The sequence below is a fragment of the Salmo trutta genome, chromosome 28 (genome assembly GCF_901001165.1).
Source record: "Salmo trutta chromosome 28, fSalTru1.1, whole genome shotgun sequence".
NCBI classification, from domain to species: domain Eukaryota; kingdom Metazoa; phylum Chordata; class Actinopteri; order Salmoniformes; family Salmonidae; genus Salmo; species Salmo trutta.
Window position 1 is genome coordinate 35,410,881 of NC_042984.1, and position 16,809 is coordinate 35,427,689.

General features: G+C 45.1%; 1 protein-coding gene across 4 annotated transcripts in view; it reads right to left on the bottom strand.

Annotated features, from left to right (window-relative positions):
* The window catches only part of acot7 (acyl-CoA thioesterase 7), a 69,244-nt gene that overhangs the window by 24,519 nt on the left and 27,916 nt on the right, over nt 1-16,809 (bottom strand). For 3 of the 4 annotated variants that reach the window (XM_029719797.1, XM_029719795.1, XM_029719798.1), the window contains 5 exons: nt 13,199-13,290; nt 12,980-13,094; nt 12,252-12,266; nt 9,448-9,534; nt 2,589-2,705 (listed from right to left, as the gene is read on the bottom strand). In XM_029719797.1, the coding sequence (XP_029575657.1) occupies nt 2,589-2,705; nt 9,448-9,534; nt 12,252-12,266; nt 12,980-13,094; nt 13,199-13,290 (426 nt within the window). The remainder of the gene's footprint in view (nt 1-2,588; nt 2,706-9,447; nt 9,535-12,251; nt 12,267-12,979; nt 13,095-13,198; nt 13,291-16,809) is intronic. The other variant, XM_029719796.1, reaches the window with a different exon arrangement.

The window sequence follows — 16,809 nt, forward strand, 5'->3', positions numbered from 1 at the left end:
AAAGCTCTGTCAAGTTCACATCACACAGATAGACTAAGGTAGGTCTGGAGTTTCAGATGGGTAATTGCTGTTGAGCCAAGACTGTGACATGGCATATGGGTCAACAGTGTCACGGAATGGCAGTTTCTCACTCAAATGATGCAGATAGAATGTCAATTTTTCAGAAATGGATGTGTCCCTCTGCCGGGTTTATTGATAATGGTCTTCACCCAAGATCAACAGTACATCAACATTCTGTGTGGAGGCTCCTATTGCACTTCAATCTGAGAGTATTATGGCTCAAGCAGAGAATAAATTATTCACTGTATTGACATCCAGGTAAGGGAACAGGAAGTAATGGATTGTCATCAATGATTTATATCCTCTCACTAGAGCAATAAGCAATATTAACCTAGTCAGGAATAATGTAAATGGGAAATAAGGTAAAATACCATGTTTTTTTCCAGATACGGTGCACAACAAAAGTGGCTGGTATTGATAAACTCAAATGTGACACAGGTTAGCTAATCCACATGCAACATGCTGCTTGTCAAATGTTGAAAATGAAGGAAGTTGAATTTGACACATTCTCAGGTAATGGTGTGTTCTGAAGCTGTTAATCATCAGTTAGCAGGTTAGCCTACAGTGGGGGAAAAAAGTATTTGATCGTCTGCTGATTTTGTACATTTGTCCACTGACAAAGAAAGGATCTGTAACGGTCGTCGTAATGGGTGGACCAAGGCGCAGCGGGTTGAGTGCTCATATTTAACTTTTAATGTGAACACTTAATAAACAAAACAAGAAAAACGAACGGACTACAAACAGTCTTGCAGGCAACACACAGCTATGCAAATAACAACCTCCCACAAATCCCATGACAAACACATTCCTATTTATAGGACCTTCAATCAGAGGCAACGATAGACAGCTGCCTCCAATTGAAGGCCCCAACCCCAATTACCTAAACATAGAAATAGAAATGACTAGACAGAACATAGAAATACACTAACATAGAACAATGACAAAAACCCCGGAATACATAAACCAAACACCCCTCTACATACACACACACACCCCGAACCATATAAAACAAATACCCCCTGCCACGTCCTGACCAAACTATAATAACAAATAACCCCTTTACTGGTCAGGACGTGACAGGATCAGTCTATAATTTGAATGGTAGGTTTATTTGAACAGTGAGAGACAGAATAATAATATTCGCAAATGGAAGAAACACGAAAGAACTGTCAATATCCCTCGGCCTGGGGCTCCATGCAAGATCTCACCTCGTGGAGTTGCAATGATCATGAGTACGGTGAGGAATCAGCCCAGAACTACACGGGAGGATCTTGTCAATGATCTCAAGGCAGCTGGGACCATTGTCACCAAGAAAACAATTGGTAACACACTACTCCGTGAAGGACTGAAATCCTGCAGTGCCCGCAAGGTCCCCCTGCTCAAGAATACATATACATGCCCGTCTGAAGTTTGCCAATGAACATCTGAATGACTCAGAGGACAACTGGTGAAAGTGTTGTGGTCAGATGAGCCCAAAATGGAGCTCTTTGACATCAACTCAACTCGCCGTGTTGGGAGGAGGAGGAATGATGCCTATGACCCCAAGAACACCATCTCCACCGTCAAACATGGAGGTGGAAACATTATGCTTTGTGGGTGTTTTTCTGCTAAGGGGACATGACAACTTCACCGCATCAAAGGGACGATGGACGGGGCCATGTACCGTCAAATCTTGGGTGAGAACCTCCTTCCCTCAGCCAGGGCATTGAAAATGGGTCGTGGATGGGTATTCCAGCATGACAATGACCGAAAACACACGGCCAAGGCAACAAAGGAGTGGCTCAAGAAGAAGCACATTAAGGTCATGGAGTGGCCTAGCCAGCCTCCAGACCTTAATCCCATAGAACATCTGTGGAGGGAGCTGAAGGTTCGAGTTGCCAAACGTCAGCCTCGAAACCTTAATGACTTGGAGAAGATCTGCAAAGAGGAGTGGGACAAAATCCCTCCTGAGATGTATGCAAACCTGGTGGCCAACTACAAGAAACGTCTGACCTCTGTGATTGCCAACAAGGGTTTTGCCACCAAGTACTAAGTCATGTTTTGCAGAGGGGTCAAATACTTATTTCCCTCATTAAAATGCAAATCATTTTATAACATTTTTGACATGCGTTTTTCTGGATTTTTTTGTTGTTATTCTGTCTCTCACTGTTCAAATAAACCTACCATTAAAATTATAGACTGATCATTTCTTTGTAAGTGGGCAAACGTACAAAATCAGCAGGGGATCAAATACTTTTTCCCCCCACTGTACACTAGAAGGAGCGCCATGAAAGCAGCTGGGACGTACTGTACCGTTGCACCATAGCAGTCATGTTAATAAACATGTGTGAATAAATAAAATATATTTAATATAAAGCTGTAAATAAATCTCCAATGAAGTGAATTACCTGTAATTATGCAGTATGTACTGTATATTATTTAGTATTGACACATTTTGTTCTACATTGCTTATAGTAAATTGGAGGGGACCAAGGACTAAGATCTGAGGGACACCCGTACGGATAACAGTCCGTTTACCATTTCCTTACCTTTCATGATCTTGCGATGGAAGTTGATGGCATCCACAGAGGCAGTGACTATGTTGGTCTTGCAGTGTCGGGCCGCCACGATTCCGGCCACCTCGTCCATCAGTTTCATTGTCACACCTGGGGAGACCAGATAGCATGTGACTCCTATGTTGTCATTAAATCAAATCTTTCCTCTAATATAATTTCCCCCACAGTATATCAATAAAAGTATTCTGTCTTTCATATTCAGCATTGATCAGTTTCAGGGCCATGAGAACATGACCTACTTTGCAGTCTATTTTTCAGACTATTTAATCACTTTTTTCCCCCTTTTTCACAATGTATCGACAGTTAGCTCATGAAGAGGAGGCACTAGGAATGTCAAAATGGAAGACTGGCATTGGGCCTAGTAAGAAAATGGAACAACTGCATTTGTTTCAGTCCATTCTAATCAAATGCATGATCTCTGATATCGATTTGGAGCCTCAAAATCAGTGGTGTGCATCTCTGTTGCATAGACAGGGAGAGCGAGAGAGAAAGTGAAAAAGAGGAGAGAGAAAGTGAGAAAGAGAGAGAGCGATAGAGAAAAAGAGATTTACAGCAAAATAGAGAGTTAGGAGGGGTTGTACTGTACATCCATTGCTGATGATGCCAGATTGCTGTCGCCTGAGACTGCACCGAGATAAGGGGAAGGGGGATGGATTTCCTGTGAGGAGACGGGATGTGATGTATGAGGGCTGGCAGACTGTCCAATCATGCCCTTCATGGCCACAGCCAGAGATTGATGCGGACCAGAGGTGTCAGCGCTGACAGGAAGATAGAAAACTCTGCAGAACTCTTGATACGTTTCCCCTGTGCCAGAGAGCTCTATGACAATAAATGGCCTATTCACACCTACTGATGCACACGCGCACAGACCTAGACACGCCTACCTTCAAACACCTACGCACATGCAAGCACGCACACACACACAGACGCACACGCAGTTCTGATGAAGGCCTAGTTACAACGATCAGAACTTCAAGGTTGTTTCTTGCAATCAGAATTTATTACGTAGCCTGGTTCTACATGAGAAGTGAGACGGCACAGCTCAGTTTCCCTGCGAAGTACCAGACATTTAGACGAGGCTAAATGTAGTCATTATGCTGGTAGCATCTTAAGTGCTGGGAAAGATGCAAAGTCACATTTGAGATTGGTTATGTAATACAGTACCAGACATGAATGCCTGTCACTATCAATTCTTCTCTCGCTGAGGAAATGTAAGCATGGGGTTCTAGGATAGTAGCCATAAGATAGAAACATAACACATCCAGTGGCTTTGAGCAGGTGCTAGAGATCAAAGAGAGCTATAAGTTCAGCAAAAATACAAAGATAGGTTTTGGCTCACTATGATCTATGCTACAACTTTGAGGTCTGAAAAGTGTTTCATGCAGCTGTTCATATGGGAATGTTAAAGCTGAGAGAAATAATTGTATTAGGTTGATACGTCTAACAGCCTGCTGGTGTGCTGCAGTGTGCTTTAACTTGCCTGCATGAGGTTGCACGTTGCGCAGACATACTGTAGATAGTCATGAATGGGGCTTAATGGTCGTTTTGGAACGGTAAAAAAACAATAATCTTGCATGGGTTGAGCCTATAGGCAACACGGCTACCTCCAAAGTGTATACTAGACCAGTGCTATGGCTCTGGAATAGGTTTGATGGCATACAGGTGTGAAAGTAACCCATTTTTTCAATTATATTTAACCTTTTTTGAACCAGGAAGTCCCATTGAGGAAGGACATCTTTATCAAGGGAGACCTGACCAAGAAGGGGCCTCAATACATGTCATAAAAATAGACAGTATGTGGAAGGCCATTTACAGGGGAGGCAATCACATCCTTTACGTTCTCACCTCCCTAATCTTCACAATGGAAGACAGCAGGAAGCTGCCCCCTGAAAATAAAAGTCCCTGCCCGGCTTCCTTTTTCCCCTGTTTCTCCCATTTGATGTGGTTGTGCATCTAAAAAGGTGACAGCAGCCAGCGTGCTCTCAGTGTGTGGACAGGGGAAGTTATTATCCATCGGTGTAGGATCATTTTCAATGACCGTGTGTGTGATGAAGCATCATGAGACACTGCATTGTTTTTTTCCCCTCTCAGCCCCACGTGAAAATTGATGGGATCTCACCTCGGATTGAATTTCCCCTGGGTCTAGGGAAATGCCACTCGCATATATTCAGGAGCTGTCGGGAGTCGTGTCTGTGCATGCAGCCGCCCTGCTGCTGCTGTTCACTGCTACCACTTCCTAGAGACCCTCTTGCGAGCCATTAATCAGAACTGAATGTAAACAGAACTGGATGTAAACAAGAACAAACTTTGTGTTTTTCTCTCAAAATATGCACTGTTTATTTTCCTACATGTATTGGTGCCTTTGGCTTTAGGCAATGAAGTCTCTCTCTGCCTTTAATCAACATTTATTAGAACGTTACAGTCCTGGAAATGACAGTGTTATCAAGGAATTCAAAATGGCGAAGTCAAATCTGTTGTAGTCAAGATGCTGCAAATGGGATTATACGCTCTATATGGTGTTTGTTATTCCCTGGTATTTCTTCCAATGCCGAAATATATCTAATTTACTAACACTATATTATGTTATCACTCATGCTAATGGCTAACACTCTGTTATGTTATCACTAATGCTAATGGCTAACACAATGTTATGTTATCACTAATGCTAATGGCTAACACTATGTTATGTTATCACTCATGCTAATGGCTAACACTATTTTATGTTATCACTAATGCCTAACACTATGTTATGTTATCACTAATGCTAATGTCTAACACTATGTTATGTTATCACTCATGCTAATGGCTAACACTATGTTATGTTATCACTAATGCTAATGTCTAACACTATGTTATGTTATCACTAATGCTAATGGATAACACTAGCACCTCCCATCATTTAGCTTGAAAAAGCCCTGCGCCTGGAGACACATCATGAGTTTATACCTCCTCCACAAACCACCCGACAGGAAATATCTTTCAAATGGAGAGAAAACCCATCTAAAATGAAAAGGGAAAGGGGGGGATACCTAATCAGCTGCACAAGTGAATGCATTCAACCAAAATATGTCTTCCGCATTTAACCCAACCCCTTTGAATCAGAGAGGAGCAGGGGCTGCCTTAATCGACATCCACGTCATCGACTCCCGGGAAGCAGTTGTTATTGGGGGTTAACTGCCTTGCTCAAGGGAGGGAATGCGTAAGAGGTCAGTGTCTCGACTGCATATTTCAAAATATGGCAACAGACGAGAAGGGGGGCGGAGCTTGTTGAGATACGACTGGCCTCTCTTTGGATTGACCTCCGACTGGGGCTGTGGCGGTCACAACATTTCGTCAGCCGGTGATTGTCAAGCAAATAACTGTCGGCCTCACGGTAATTGATCGTTAATTAACAAACACATTTAACATCTCCTGGCTTCCACACATAGCCTACAAGCTACTGATATAGACCTTAGGAACATCTACATTTTAAAAAGTGTAATATATCCATTTTGCCTGCACCTTCACAATAAATCCATCATTTTTTTTTAGACGGGTCTAAAGAAGCATGATATGAAGAAAATGTAGTCTATTTCAGGAGAACAGAATAGCATTCTCTGAGTTGAAACCCAGGCTTTAGGATAACAAAGGGAGATCTGGGCAGCGCCAAGGTGTTCGCTCGTCTCCCATCAGCCGTGCCCACACTCATGGCCTCCCCAGGATGCCTAGTTAGAAAAAAAACACAGCACTCCCCTACGGACGGGGGTAAATAAAATCTCTCTTTCTCTCTCTCTCTCTCTCACTCTGTGTTTCTCGTTCTCTCCGCAGCGAGTGCTATAATCAAATGGCTCAACCTGCCTCCTAATGAGGTGTTACCATAGAAACAGGTCCCGTTAATGTTTTCGCAAGAAGCTCCCGAGGTCCTGAAAAGCCACATATTTTATGTATATTTGTCCGCTGTTTTAGAGTTTGCAGCTGTTTCCTGCATAAACAACTTCCCACTGGGCACAGATAACAAGTGGGTGCTGTATTCTACAAATAGCAAGTGGGCGCTGTCATGGTTACCATAAAAATTGCTTCGGCTGATCAAGGGCTGGCAGGAAACAGTGTCACGATACTAGAAATGGCTTCAAAGTTTCAGGGGGATATGGAGAGGAAAAAGGAGGGACAAACAAGGCTTGGATATATGTGTTAACAGTGATTTGACCAACAAATATATACATATAAATGATTGTTTATTTACGTTCTGAACATTTAAGAGACACTTTTATAACAGACAGACTGACTCTAGCACTCAAAACAAGCCAAGGCTGGTGTTAAGTTGATTAACACTTACAGTAAATGACAGTTTGTGTGTGTGCACGCGTCATCTTGGTGATGCGTCAGGTCAATGTGTTTTGTTAGTTAGCTTGAATTGAAGCAGAATTGAATTGATTGATAAGCACACACACACACACAAATATACACACACACACACACAATGGCCCCGTTAGACAGCAGGACTACATCTGATTGATGAATGCTACAACATGCCAAACAATTCTGAAATGAAACGACAAAGCCTTTGAATCACACGTTTTTCCATTTATTTGTCTATTGTTTAATCAGACTGCCATGATCTCAAAGCCTATGGCAGTCAACAGCTGTTTCCATGGAAACACGTGGAAAGCTTCCTAACAACACAAGGAGAGAGCTAGTGAGAGAGAGCGAGAGCGCAAGAGAGAGCGAGAGAGCGAGAGAGCGAGAGAGCGAGAGAGCGAGAGAGCGAGAGAGCGAGAGAGCGAGAGAGCGAGAGAGCGAGAGAGCGAGAAAGAAAGAAAGAGAATGAATGATGGTTGGCAGGGAGAGATATCCTCTTTCTTTCCTCTCACACCAGCTGAGTTAGCCCTCAAGTATTTGAAAGCATTGGATTGGTCTGAGCATGGGCTAGAGAGGAAATGTTCACCTTATTTACACCAGTCCATTTCTTTTAAACCTATGAGGTTGGGAGTGAATGGATACACACTTTGGCGAAACAGAGAAAGGGAATTCAGCAGCACTCTAGTGTGGGGAGTCCAGGCTGTGGACTGCAGATGGAAGTTGTTCTTAAGCACAGGATCAGCTTCCCCTACCCAATTCCCAACTTAATCCATTAGCTGATCTAAGATCAGCATCTAGGGGCAGTGTCCGCCTACTCAGAAAAACCTTTTGATGAGGCACTTGTCCTTGACCATGTAAACTGTGGCTGTGACATCCAGTTTGGCTGTGAGGGGGAGACAGTCACGGCTCCCTGGGCTGGCCTAGTTTGAAGGACTTCTGAAGTCCAGACTCCACTCTGTCATGGATGGACCCCTTAGGCCCCCCCTCTCACTGCCTGAGAGCCTTGTGCTCCCCATCCATCTATTCACTTTCACTGAAATCATTGGTGATTCATCTGCCCTGGATTCATCTCCTGAGTCATTAGAAATCAGTTATTAAAGATGCTGCGCAATCAAAATCATATCTTTTTTTTTGTGTTTAATGGTTTATATTGTTCAGAAAGCAACACGATTCTTCAGACAAAAACACACACACACTCATAGTGTTCCAAGGCTTTCCCAGCACATGTACTAACTTTAAAACCCTGCATCAGGTAACGGCTTCAACCACTGTACTATTCAACCCAGCAGGCAAGCTTATTGGTATTCCCAACAACACTCCATAGGACCATCCCCGGCCTGTCTAGCGTGGAAATCCTGCCAGACATACGATGAAAGAGAAAAACCTTCATTATATGAAAAGAGGGAGGGAGGGGGAGAGAGAGAGAGGGGTAAAATGGCCCATGATGACTTTAGCTGTGTATGATGAGCGATCGATAACTGGCGGCTTGGGAACCTTGTTGCTCCTCATCTGTGATGTGCTCATTACCACAAGAATGGCCATCGGAGAGAAATACAGATCAGCGCACGGGAAAAGTTCTGCGTTTACCTTCTGTAGTGATCAATGCAAATGAATACGGAAATGTAATATTGTCGCACAGCAACAACATTGACCTGACATATTATCACTGTGTCACGTTAACTATCAGTCAGACCTTTTCAAATCTGCTGCTGCTTAAAGAGATTGAAACTTCAAAAGAGTGCAAGTGAATGCAGGTTGTTTTTTGTTGTTGCCCAGTATCTGTAAAATCTGATATTCAACACCATCTCTGGCCATTTTTACACATACTGGGCAACAAAAAAAACAACCTGCATTCACTTCCACTCTTTTGAAGTTTCAATCTCTTTAAGCAGCAGCAGATTTGAAAAGGTCTGACTGATAGTTAACGTGACACAGTGATAATATGTCAGGTCAATGTTGTTGCTGTGCGACAATATTACATTTCCGTATTAATTTGCATTGATCGCTACAGAGGGAACGAAGAAATAAACAGAAAGGAGGAGAGAGAAAGAGACACGGGAAGAGAGGAAAGGATAGATAACAGCAGACAGAAAAGAGACAGAGAGAGAGCAGAGACGTGGGGGGCAGAGAGGGGGGGAAGACACAGTTAAGAGGCTGATGTGAAATGTCTGACTTTTTAATTTGGACCCACTGAGGAATGTGTCCAATTAAGAGGCAAATGAGGAACAAGCGGCAGCGGCCATTTAGAATGCAGTTTGTGCCCTTTTCATGCTCCCCTCCTCGCTCACATGGAGTGGCTCATTAAGGACGCTATGCAGAGAACGCTGCTGAGGATGCTAGCACTGTCGTGATTACATAAGACATCCTGGCTGGATGCTGCTGCCTCTCTGTCTCTCTCTTCCTTACTCTCTATCCGGAACTTACAAACCATTTAAAACTCTGTTGAATGACACACACGCACACACAGTAGAAGTGATCGAGCGGATTTACTCACCTCCATGTACGAAGCCATGCAGCGTGCAGTCTGAAGGCCCCACCAGATGGATCAGACTGGACTGGCTAAAGCCGACCGTATAGGGCTCTGCAACACACACACACACACACACACACACACACAAAAAAAAAAAAAACAGGGTTGAAATATAAGTATTGAGACAGTTAAATGGCCTCAGTATTACTAAAATAATCAGGGAATAACCAGGAAGACTTTGTGAAGCGTTCCAGGATGGAAAAATTCCATCCATCCGTCCTAATATCTCTGTGCTTGAAACGGGCGTCGTATGAAGTGGACCAAGGCGCAGCGGGTTGAGTGCTCATATTTACTTTTATTGAACACTTACTCACAAAACAAGAAAACGAACGAACGCACAAACAGTCTTGCAGGCTAAACACAGCAGTACAAAAACAACTTCCCACAAAAGACAGGTGAAAACAGGGCTACCTAAGTATGACTCCCAATCAGCAACAACGATGTACAGCTGTTCTTGATTGAGAGGCATACCAGGCCAACAAAGAAATACACAACATAGAAAACCCATAGAAATACAAAACATAGAACAATACCCAAAAACCCCGGAACACATAAAACAAACACCCCTCTTACATAAATACATATCCCAACAAACCCCGAAACACATAAAACAAACACCCCCTGCCACGTCCTGACCAAACTACAATAACAAATAACCCCTTATACTGGTCAGGACGTGACAGTACCCCCCCAAAGGTGCAGACCCCGGATGCACCTACACAAAAAACAAAAATAAACCCAAAATAAAAAATAAACCCAAACTAAAGGGAGGGTGGCCACCGTCACCGACGGTTCTTGTGCTACACCCCCCCCCCCCCCCCCTCCCCATCCCACCTACTCTGGAGGTGGCTCAGGCTCTGGCCTTACTCCCCCACCTAACCTGTCCACCCCTGCTAAATAATTATTAAATGTTACCCTTCCCGAAGTCTCTGGGCTATGGCGCATCGCTGAAGACCTCGGGCTGATGCGCGTCGCTGGAGACCTCAGACTGATGCGCGTCGCTGGCTGCGCCAATTCCGGACTGTAGGGCGACTCTCGCTGCGCCGATTCCGGACTGTAGGGCGACTCTCGCTGCGCCGACTCCGGACTGTAGGGCGATTCTCGCCGTCTCTCTCGGCTCCGGACTGTGGGCCGTCTCTCTCGGCTCCGGACTGTGGGCCGTCTCTCTCGGCTCCGGACTGTGGGCCGTCTCTCTCGGCTCCGGACTGTGGGCCGTCTCTCTCGGCTCCGGACTGTGGGCCGTCTCTCTCGGCTCCGGACTGTGGGCCGTCTCTCTCGGCTCCGGACTGTGGGCCGTCTCTCTCGGCTCCGGACTGTGGGCCGTCTCTGCTGGCTCCGGACTGTGGGCCGTCTCTGCTGGCTCCGGACTGTGGGCCGTCTCTCTACAGGGCACTGTCGCCGGACACTCTGGATGGGGACTGCGCACTGAAGGCCTGATGCGTGGGGCTGGCTTAGGAAGCGCCAGCCTAGGGACACGCACCACAGGGCTAGTGCGAGGAGCAGGACGAGCTGGACTGGGCTGACGCACTGGAGGCCTGGTGCGTGGGGCTGGTAGTGGAGGTACCAGACTGGAGACACGCACCCCAAGGCTAGTGGGAGGGGCAGGAACAGGATGAGTTGGACTGGGCTGACGCACTGGAGGCCTGGTGTGTGGTGCTGGCTTTAGAGGTGCCAGCCTAGAGACACGCACCTCAGGGCTAGTACGAGGAGCAGGAACTGGATACATCGGGCCATGGGTAAGCACTGGAGGTCTGGAACGCACCTCCTGCACAACCCGTCCTGGCTGGATGGTAATATCAGCCCTGCACGAGCGGAGTGCTGGCACAGGGCGAACTGGGCTGTGCAGAGGCCTGATGGTTGCCGTGCGTAGAGCAGGCGTAGGGTAGCCTGGGCCTAGGAGGCGCACTGGTGGCCAGATGTGCTGCGCCGGCATCCTCCTTCCAGGCTGGATGCCCACTCTAGCACGGCACTTGCGAGGGGCTGGGATCGCTTGCACCGGACTGTGCATGCGCACGGGCGAGATCGTGCGCACTTCTGCATATACTGGCGCTCTCCACTCCATATGCTCCCCATAATAAGCACGGGGAGTTGGCTTAGGGCTCACCCTTGGCCCAGCCAAACTACCCGTTTGCCCCCCAAAAAAAATTATTGGGGGTGCCTCTCGTTCTTCCTTCGTTGGGCCCGCTCTTCGCTCCACTTTCGCCGTTCCTCCCTCGCTGTCTCCACCCGTTTCCATGGCAGGGTCTTGTCCCCTGCCATTACCTCCTCTCATGTCCAAGATGTCCTCCACTCCCTTCTCTCTCTGGCCCAGGGTCCTTGCTCCTCCTGGGCCCGCTGCTTGGTCCGTTGGGGGTGGGAAGTTCTGTAACTGGCGTCGTATGAAGTGGACCAAGGCGCAGCAGGTTGAGTGCTCATATTTACTTTTATTGAACACTTAATCACAAAACAAGACCACGAACGAACGCACAAACAGTCTTGCAGGCTAAACACAGCAGTGCAAAAACAACTACCCACAAAAAACAGGTGAAAACAGGGCTACCTAAGTATGACTCCCAATCAGCAACAACGATGTACAGCTGTTCCTGATTGAGAGCCATACCAGGCCAACAAAGAAATACACAACATAGAAAACCCATAGAAATATAAAACATAGAACAATACCCCAAAACCCCGGAACACATAAAACAAACACCCCTCTTACATAAATACATATCCCACGTGACAGTGCTGACATGCATGCAGTCTTTTGAAAATCCATACAGACATACCTTTTGTTGTTCTGTCTGTGCAGCAGGTCGAACGAACCAGGAAAATCAAAATTAGATGGAGAAAGAAAAACAACATGCTATTTTACCCACTATTTTACTGTCAGATCAGCTATTCACCAGTAATACACACACTATCAAAATTATACCATACTTTGTACTACTTCGGTTAAAGCTGGCACTTCAACTGATCTTCACTTATTTACTAGGGTAAGAGTGATTTATGTGATAAAATGTATACTTTCTGGTGCCTACATCAAATACAACTGGTAACTACTTTGTGACAAGAGAGGCAGAAGCACCATGGCCAAACCAACTGAGCCATCACACTTTTACATTCATTTAGTTTACAACTAGGGGGAATTCAAACACGGTTCTCAAACACAGCAATTTTACATTTTTGTCATTTAGCAGATGCTCTTGTCCAGAGCAACTTACAGGAGCAATTAGGGCTAAGTGCCTTGCTCAAGGACACATCCACAGATTTTCACCTTGTGGGCTCGGTGATTCAAACCAGCAACCTTTGCATGTGTCCCTTTTTACTAACCCAAAGCTCTTAACCCCTAGGCTAAACAGACTTTCTTCTCATGGGTGATATCTATGCTACTGCTCCGATTTAGACATAGGGTGTGTGCCCTCTATCCAACCCTTAGGGTTCAGACCGTATGGAGGAGATAAATCCCATAAGTCCTAGAGGTCAGAGGTCAGCAATCGGGGTAAGTGGTGTTTACCTGGGGCAGACACAGGCATGAGCAGCTCTCCGTTCCTCTCCTTCGTCTCTAGTCTCTCCATCTTCTGAGCTTCGTAGCGCTTCTTCCCCTCCTCCTCCTGCCCGGGGCTAGCATACTAGAAGGGACACGCGCACGGTAACCATCATGTGAGGGAAATGCTAAACTAACTATAGATCAGTGTCTAGGGTCAACTTCATCCTTCTCTGTGCATTGACCTACCTTGATGGGAGGCACCTCTGTGACATTGTCCACGTTTTTCAGAGAGAAGGGGACATACCAGAGCGCAGCCCGGTTGGTCATCTTTGTAGCACCTGTGAATGTGAACATGAGTTTACTATGACATAGCATTTCATGCCCTCCTAGTTCTTCAAAGATCTGCAGCGACTGAAAGGTACAATCAGCAATATGACATTATCAAACACAATATCAACAATAACACTAAAATCTGCCAAGACAGCCTATTGGCTGTTTTCAATTAGCGCCCTCCTTTTGTTAGTGATTTGTTTGTCAATGTTGATATCTGTAAGCAGGAAGTCACCCCGCTGTGTGTGAGGATGTCATATTGCTGAGTCCACTTTTAAAAATAGCCAGGACATGCTGCTAGAAACATACAGGAATATGATAGAAATAACGAGAGACTCCTTGAAATGATATGACATCTATGAATTCAGTGTTTGACTGCTAGTAAAGGCTAGCACTACAGCAACCTTTTTTGGGGTGATGGTTTTACCCCTTTTTTCTCCCCAATTTCATGATTACAATTTTGTCTCATCCGTGCAACTCCACAACGGGCTCAGGAGAGGCGAAGGTCGAGTCATGCGTCCTCCGAAGCATGACCCGCCAAGCCGCGCTTCTTAACACCCGCCAGCTGCACCAATGTGTCGGAGGAAACACCGCTCAACTGACCACTCAAGTCGGCCTGCAGGTGCCCGGTCCGCCAAGAGGAGTCGCTAGAGCACGATGAGCCAAGTAAAGCCCCCCCCGGCCAAACTCTCCCCTAACACAGACGAAGCTGGGCCAATTGTGCACTGCCCTATGGGAGTTGTGACACAGCCCAGGCTGTAGTGACGCCGCAACACTGCGATGCAGTGCCTTAGACCGCTGCACCACTCGAAAGGCCTACTACAGCAACCTTTGTAAATTCTTTGGCTGAATGTCAGTTTTCTTCCCTTTCCTGGTATTTTTGCAGAGGAAACACGTGGCACTTGCTGAAAGTGAGACAACACTTGTATTCTTTCAAAAGACAAACAGAGGAAACCCATGAGACTCTGCAGAAACCTTGTTTCATCCCAGGTATGACCAAACCCTATGTGACCTGCACAGCCAGGGTCCCCAAATCCCATTGGTTGAAATGAAACCAGCGAGAAATGAATGAGAAAGTTAAGTGCGTCGATCTCTCAAGTGTTTCGACACAAAAATATTCAGGTATCAAATTGCACAGCTTCCCGTCGTCAGGCTGTGGCGTTGTCATGGCGATATCAGCTCCTTCTTGACGAGGTATTTTCAGTTCTTCGCTAACTAACTGCGAGTGTGTTTTGGGTGTGTGTGTGTATGTATGTATGTATGTATGTATGTATGTATGTGTGTGTGTGTGTGTGGGGGGGGGTTTGACTTTTTGTTGTACACAACAGATGCACAGAGGAAATTGTCAAGAAATTGTCAAGAAATCCCACTCTTCATATCACATCGCTCCTGGTCATGCAACCTAATTAACTCAGGTCGGTATTCAATCTGATCAGGGAACTCATATGCAGAGTGCAACAGAAGAGCAGAATGTCTTGTGGATTATTAACATTATGATTTATGACCTTTATATGTAGCACTTTGAGCGTAATGTTTGAAAAGCGCTTTACCCATAAAGTTGATCATTATCTTTAATGCGTTATCAGGGGCAAGTGCACACCTGTGCCATAAAAACCAGGACCTCTTAGCAGAAGCAGTAGTACATTGACATACAGGGAGGCTTCATTATTATCACCAAGACTGTTGTGATGACGACATCCCAATTGCATAATGATGTCATATCTACGACTGCTCATGTGATCTGTCTAGATATAGACAGCATAGATATGAACTGTGCTGCATATTGTGCACTACATCACACTGAAACAAATTATGTTCTACTAATTCCCATCATCTTATATACTGAACAAAAATAGAAAAGCAACATGTAAAGGTCCCATGCTTCACGAGCTGAAATAAAGGATCCCTGAAATGTTCCATACGCACAAAAAGCGTATTTCTCTCTCAAATGTTGTGCACAAATGTGTTTACATCCCTGTTAGTGAGCATTTCTCATTTGCCAAGATAATCCATCCACCTGACAGGTGTGGCATATCAAAAAGCTAATTAAAGAGCATGATCATTACACAGGTGCACCTTGAATAAAAGGCCACTCTAAAATGTGCAGTTTTGTCACACAACACAATGTCACAGATGTCTCAAGTTTTGAGGGAGTGTGCAATTGGCATGTAGACTGCAGGAATGTCCACCAGAGCTGTTGCCAGATAATTGAATGTTCATTTCTCTATCATAAGCCGCCACCGACATTATTTTAGAGAATTTGGCAGTACGTCCAATCGGCCTCACAACCATAGACCACGTGTAACGACACCAGCCCAGGACCTCCACATCCGGTTTCTTCACCTGCAGGATCGTCTGATACCAACCAGCCACCTGGATAGCTGATGAAACTGTGGGTTTGCACAAACGAAGAATTTCTGCACAAACTGTCAGAAACCGTCTCAGGGAAGCTCATCTGCGTGCTCATCGTCCTCACCAGGGTCTTGACCTGACTACAGTTTGGCATTGTAACAGACTTCAGTGGGCAAATGCTCACCTTCGATGGCCACTAGCACGCTGTAGAAGTGTGCTCTTCACGGATAAATCCTGGTTTCGACTGTACTGGGCACATAGCAGACAGCATGTATGGCGTCGTGTGCCCCATGGTGGTGCTGGGGTTATGGTATGGGCAGGCATAAGCTACAGACAATGAACACAATTTAATTTTATCGATGGCATTTTGAATGCATAGAGATACCATGACCAGATCCTGAGGCCCATTGTCATGCCATTCATCCCCCACCATCACCTCATGTTCAGTGGTGTAAAGTACTTAAGTAAAAATACTTGAAAGTACTACTTAGTAGTTTTTTGGGGGTATCTGTACTGTACTTTACTATTTATCTGTTTGACAACTTTTACTTCACTACATACCTAATGAAAATGATGTACTTTTTACTCCATACATTTTCCCTGACACCCAAAAGTACTCGTTACATTTTGAATGCTTAGCAGGACAGGAAAATGGTCTAATCAACATAACATCCCAGATCATCCTTACTGCCTCTGATCTGGCGGACTAACTAAACACTTGCTTAATTTATAAATGATGTCTGAGTGTTGGCGCGTGCCCCTGGCTACCCGTAAATTAAAACATGAACACTGTGACGTCTGGTTTGATTAATATAATGAATTAGAAATGATTTATACTTTTACTTCTACTTTTGATACTTAAGTATATTTTAGCAATTACATTTACTTTTGATACTTAAGTAGATTTAAAACCAAATACTTTTACTCAAGTAGGATTGTACTGGGCAACTTTCACTTGAGTCATTTTCTATTAAGGTATCTTTACTTTTACTGTATGACAATAGGGTACTTTTTACACCACTGCTCATGTTTCAGCATGATAATGCACAGCCCCACGTCGCAAGGATCTGTACACAATTCCTGGAAGCTGAAAATGTCCCAGTTCTTCCATGGCCTGCATACTCACCAGACACGTCACCAATTGAGTATGTTTGGGATGCTCTGGATCCATGTGT